The 5,488-nt window shown below is 28.0% G+C and overlaps 1 protein-coding gene across 1 annotated transcript; it reads left to right on the top strand.

Annotated features, from left to right (window-relative positions):
• Positions 1 to 1,003: 1,003 nt before the first annotated feature.
• LOC131172798 (probable glutathione S-transferase) lies at positions 1,004 to 1,931 on the top strand. Its single transcript, XM_058134320.1, has 2 exons — positions 1,004 to 1,321; positions 1,440 to 1,931. Exons 1-2 carry the CDS (start codon positions 1,004 to 1,006, stop codon positions 1,806 to 1,808), a joined length of 687 nt encoding a protein of 228 aa, XP_057990303.1. The 3' UTR covers positions 1,809 to 1,931.
• The last annotated feature ends 3,557 nt before the right edge of the window (positions 1,932 to 5,488 follow it).

Genomic DNA, 5,488 nt, shown 5'->3' with positions numbered 1-5,488 from the left:
TCAAAATTTTGATTTCAACATAATTAATACATTTTTATTATTTGAATTTGAAAGGGTAAATTAATTAATTAGTAAAATTTGAATTGTATTTATAAAATTAAATTAAATAATAATTATATATTATAACTGTTTAAAAATATTAAAATAATTGCTATCAATAAAATTAAATAATAAATATATATTATAACTGTTTAGAAAATATTAAAATAATTATCATTAATAAATTCAATTAAAATTTACTATTTAGCATAATTATGATTCATTTGAAATCCTATAGGGCAATATCAAATGGAAACTTGCATTCCTTATATATATATAAAAATTTGGATTGTATTTATAAAATTAAATTAAATAATATTATATCTATTTAGAAAATATTGAAATAACTATTATCAATAAAATTAAATAACATTACATATTATAATTATTTAGAAAATATTAAAATATTTGTCATTAATAAAATTAAATAATAATTATATATTACAACTGATTAAGAAATATTAAAATAATTACTATTAATAAATTCAATTAAAATTTATTACTTGTTATAATTATAATTCATTTGAAATTCATTGTGCCAGTATAAAAGGAAAATTTACATATTTTATATATATAAATAGAAATACATATTAAAGAAATATGCATTAAATATCCAAAAAGAAATACATTTTAAATTTAGAAGTGTAAAGATGCACACAAAATAAAATTAACCTTAAAAAATAGTCCTCCATTTTTTACACCTAATCAAATGCGTCACCTCTGTTCTATTTTGGATAAAAAAATGCGTCACCTCTTACGTATTAAAAAATTACCACATCAAGATAGTCCTCCACTTTACACTTTTTCATGATCTGACTCAGGATTTGAGCATCAATTTACAATTGAGTCCTCTGGCCATACTCTGTTCTATATATATGCATGTGGTGATTACTATTGATTCACTGCTTATCAGACAGCTGGAGTCTGGAGATAGGCAAAGAAAAAAAAAAAGAAAGAGAAGACTATGGCCGTGGCAAAAGAAGTAAAGCTGTTTAGGACTTGGTCAAGTCCATTTGGATTGAGAGTGGTGTGGGCACTAAAACTGAAGGGGATTGAGTATGATGAAGAGTTGGAAGATCTTTCCAACAAGAGCCCCTTGCTTCTGCAGTATAATCCTGTTTACAAGAAGATCCCTGTACTTGTTCATAATGGAAAACCCATCTGTGAGTCTCTTCTCATTATTGAATATCTAGAGGAGACTTGGAAACAAACTCCATTGCTTCCTGAAGATCCTCACCAGCGAGCCTTGGCTCGCTTCTGGGCTAAGTTCGGTGATGAAAAGGTAATATTGTTAGTTTTCCCCATTACTTTTCAATTTAGAAATTAAATTGCAAGATTGAGGAATTTTCAATTATTTATTATTAACAAATATGATTTCTATTTCTGTTTTTCTGGAGTAGGTCTTTGAAACAATGAGATTTGGTATTCTCTTGAAGCAAGGAAAAGAACAAGAAGAAGCAATAGTTTCAACCATAGAGAACTTGAAATATTTAGAAGAAGAGCTAAAGGGAAAGAAATTCTTTGGAGGAGAGACCATTGGACTAGTAGATATTGCATTGGGTTGGCTTGCTTACCACTTCAATGTAGTTGAGGAGATAATTGGTGTGAAATTGATAGAACAACAAACATTCCCATTATTAGTGGCATGGATGCAAGAATTCTCAAATATCCCAACAATCCAAGAAAGTTGGCCTCCAAGAGACAAACTCTTTGATAGGTTTGCTGGCTTTCGTAAAGCTGCCCTTGGAGAAGAACACACACCAAAATGAGCTCATATTATTTGTGAAAGTTACTATAGAGTGGTATTAATTTTATGCAATATTTATCAAGAATAAACACCCCCTTTACTTGTGATGTTTGTGTATTGCAATGGATTGTGATATGGTTAAGGATTTCTCCTTGTTTTGAACTATTAAGATGAGAAATTTTCATTTTCCTAATATTCATAGCTATTAATATTCTTCAATTAATTTATATACATTAAAGTTAAATGAATCTGTTAAATGAGTGATATGTCTTTCAGTTCTTAGATAAAATCAAGTTATTATTTGATATACTCGGTGTAAATATACCCTCACTCATAATTATGTAAGATTTATACTATTGATTTCATAAAAGATTCATATTTTTATGGGTGAGAGAGTACTCCATTGAACACATTTTTCTATCATAACACAAGAATTCTCAGATATCCCAACAATCCCTTTGTCTTTCCTGAATGGGCGTAATTTAAAGTGGGCTTTCGGCCTATTGTAGTTAACTAATTATTGTCTTCAATTTTTGAGGGGAAAAAAGTTACCTGCAATCTCTTAGACTCTTCTCTTTCAAGGCCTTCCTCCTTTCCTCTTCTCTTTCAAGGCCTTCCTCCTTTCCTCTTCTTCTTCCTCCTTCCTCTTCCTTTCCATCTCTTCCAGCCACCTCCTTTCCCTCTCCATTCTCTGTCTCTCCTCTTCCTCCATCTCCTTGGCTCTCCTTTGCTCCTCCCGATCGTTCATTTTCCTCTCCTCGTCTTCTCTCTCCTTCTTCGCAATCTCTCTCCTAAATTGCTTCCTCTTCATCTTCTTCCTCTCCTTCCTCTTCTCTTTCTTGCCCATCACCTCCGATTTCTTTTCTTTCCTTGTCTCTCCTCTTTGTCGTCCTCTTCCTACTCCTCCTCCTCCTTCCTCCTTCCTTTTTTGCCCCAACAATCCGTTCTACCATCTTATAAGACGGGTTTGGGTATTATATACTCAGGTTTGAAATGGATTTAGGTTTGAAAAATAATAGCTGTGATGGGTTCAGATTAGGTTCGAGTTTTACATATTGGGTAACTATTACTCGAACTTATTTATATAAATACTTAATTAAATATAAAATATATATTTTTTATATTAATATTTATAAATTTTTATATATTTTATTTTATATAAAATGAAATTTAAATATTTTATAAAATTATTAAAATTTTAAAATATAAATTATTAATAAAATAATTTTTTATGTAAAATATTAATTAAAATATATAAAATTAAACAGGTTTGGATTTTTTTGGATAATAATAATAGGGTTTGGGATGAGTTCGAGTAATTAACAATAAATTTTAATCGAATTTGAGATGAGTTTTAATTTTGATAATATTAATCAAGTTTAGATTGGGTAATTTTCACGGGTACCGTACTTGTTACCATCTCTATCTGATAATACTATAGCTAGGGTTCCTTTCCAATTGGGTCTGTTTATGTAATGATCAGTTGCTATGTATGCTCAGTAGTGGGATTCTCTTGCATTTCAATAATCAGCTGAATATTGTATGGGTACTTTGTTTTTAAAATTAGTTTTTTCACTAAAAATTTTATAATTTTACGAAATTTACATACTCCCTCTACCTACAAATGGATTTACTTTTATTTTCATATAATTAAAAAATATAATTAATATAATTAAAATAATAAATCTATTTTATTAAAAATTAAATAATTACCAATTAATATGTGATGTAGTAATAAGGCTCAATGTACTTTTAAGAGACAAATTGGATCCAGAAAAATTCAATTTCTATTTTTGGAAAAAACATTGTTGGAAGAGAGAGTCACAAATCCCATATAAATTAATATTTTATAGACTATAAAATGAACATAAATTAGAAGATACCTTGGTGAATTAAAAAAATTAAATAATTAATATTATTAAATTATTTTTAAAATTAATACATTTTGTTTTTGATGCATTTAATATAAATTTGATCTTATATAAGAATGAATTTAATAAATATTATCTTCATCAATTTTTATCTATTACATTTGAATTTTTTTTCTAAAATTATTTATCGCATTTAGAAAATAAAGAAACATTAACTTTTTTTTTCTATTTTACCTTTATCTCTATTAAATACAATAAATATTTATAATTTTTTAAAGTAAATAAAAAATACTTTAGTCAAGTATTATTATATTTTTATAAAAAGGAGGTTATCTAACTATTTCCTTAATTATCACGCAAAACTCAATATGATAAATAAAAAGAGATGAAACTAGTATTAGATTAAATATTTATATTGAAATTTATGTAGAATTAATTAGAGTGTATATAATGAATGCACGAACTAATTTATATGTAAATATTTAGTTTCATAATTATTCTCCTATTAGCTTAAATTTTTTATAGTCGCACCCTTAAATTAAATGTATATTATATAAAGACATATTAATAAGTTAATAAATGAACTATTATTTAAAAAAAAAAAGACTTAAAATTTAAAACGAATGAAAAAAAAGTAAGATATAGAGTATTATTTTATTTATCTATTTTAAAAGCTAAAGTTTTTTCATATGAGAGAAGATAAAAAGGAGAAGAAATTATTAAGAGTATGAAAATAATATTTGAAAATAAACAAATATAAGTATAATATTTTTCATAAACAAAATAAAATATTATTTTTAAATTATTAATAATAATGATATTATTTATATTTTATATTATTAATTAAAATAATTTAATTTATTAGTTATAAATTAAAAAAATATTTTATTAAAATATTATAATTATTTATATTTTATTTTGATATAATTTTTAAATAATTATTTTATAAAAAATAAATGATTCTATAGTTTACTTAAAAGAACTAGGAAACTTCAAGCATGATGGATTTGCATTTTTCGCATAGCCCCATGATGGATTTGCCATGAAAAACGAAGGAGAGAAGAAGCGAATTTTGTCTTCTGCTATTTGTTAAATTTGGTTTTTTTCATAAACCGAGTTTTTTTCTTCTGTGATTAAATCCATAATATAAATATATTAATGATTAAGGTATTCTATCATAACTCGATATTCAGAAAGTTAGAACCATTGATCTAATAAATTCATTAGTGTTAAGGACTTCGAAATTGACACAAGTTGTGTGACGATTAGACCTGGGAAAGCAGTCCAATGAGGGCGGGAAGTGGCATAAGAGAGTAAACTTCCGGTAGGCTTCTAGGATGGCGAGGCTACCTAGGGTAGTGGAATGCGGGGTACAGGAATGAATCGAATCATACATTGAAATAGGGAAAACTAATAACTAGAGACGCCTTTTGGTGGAATGGCCTGGAGAGTTGAAAGAGCTCCGGGGTTAAGCGTGCTCGCTTAAGAGAAATCCTGTGATGGGTGACCTCCTGGGAAATTCTTTATTTTACCTATGGGACAAAATCATGAGGCTTAGGATGGGGTGGGCCAAAGCAAACAATTCCTCTAGTGGTTGGAACAAGGGCGTTACAGATGGTATTAGAGCCGAACCCTCTAGTAGATGTGTGGTTCAAGGACGAACCAGGCAAAAGTTGGTGGGCCTGTGACGATCCGACTTGGGAAAGCGGTCCAATGAGGGTGGGGAGTAGCATAAAAGAGTAAACTCCCGGCAGGCTTCTAGGATAGCAAGGCTATCTAGGGTAGTGGAATACGAGGCACAGGAATGAATCGAATCATATATTGAAATGGG

This window comes from Hevea brasiliensis, chromosome 14 (assembly GCF_030052815.1).
Source record: "Hevea brasiliensis isolate MT/VB/25A 57/8 chromosome 14, ASM3005281v1, whole genome shotgun sequence".
In the NCBI taxonomy this organism is placed as follows: Eukaryota; Viridiplantae; Streptophyta; class Magnoliopsida; order Malpighiales; family Euphorbiaceae; genus Hevea; species Hevea brasiliensis.
Note: the sequence above shows the minus strand (reverse complement) of the source record. Positions and strands in the feature narration are given on the sequence as shown.

Bases quoted from the DNA above. Each gene is read 5' to 3' on its own strand.
- LOC131172798 (XM_058134320.1), top strand. From the start codon at position 1,004: ATGGCCGTGGCAAAAGAAGTAAAGCTGTTTAGGACTTGGTCAAGTCCA. The intron at 1,322-1,439 runs GTAATATTGTTA...TTTCTGGAGTAG, and splicing joins CTAAGTTCGGTGATGAAAAG to GTCTTTGAAACAATGAGATT.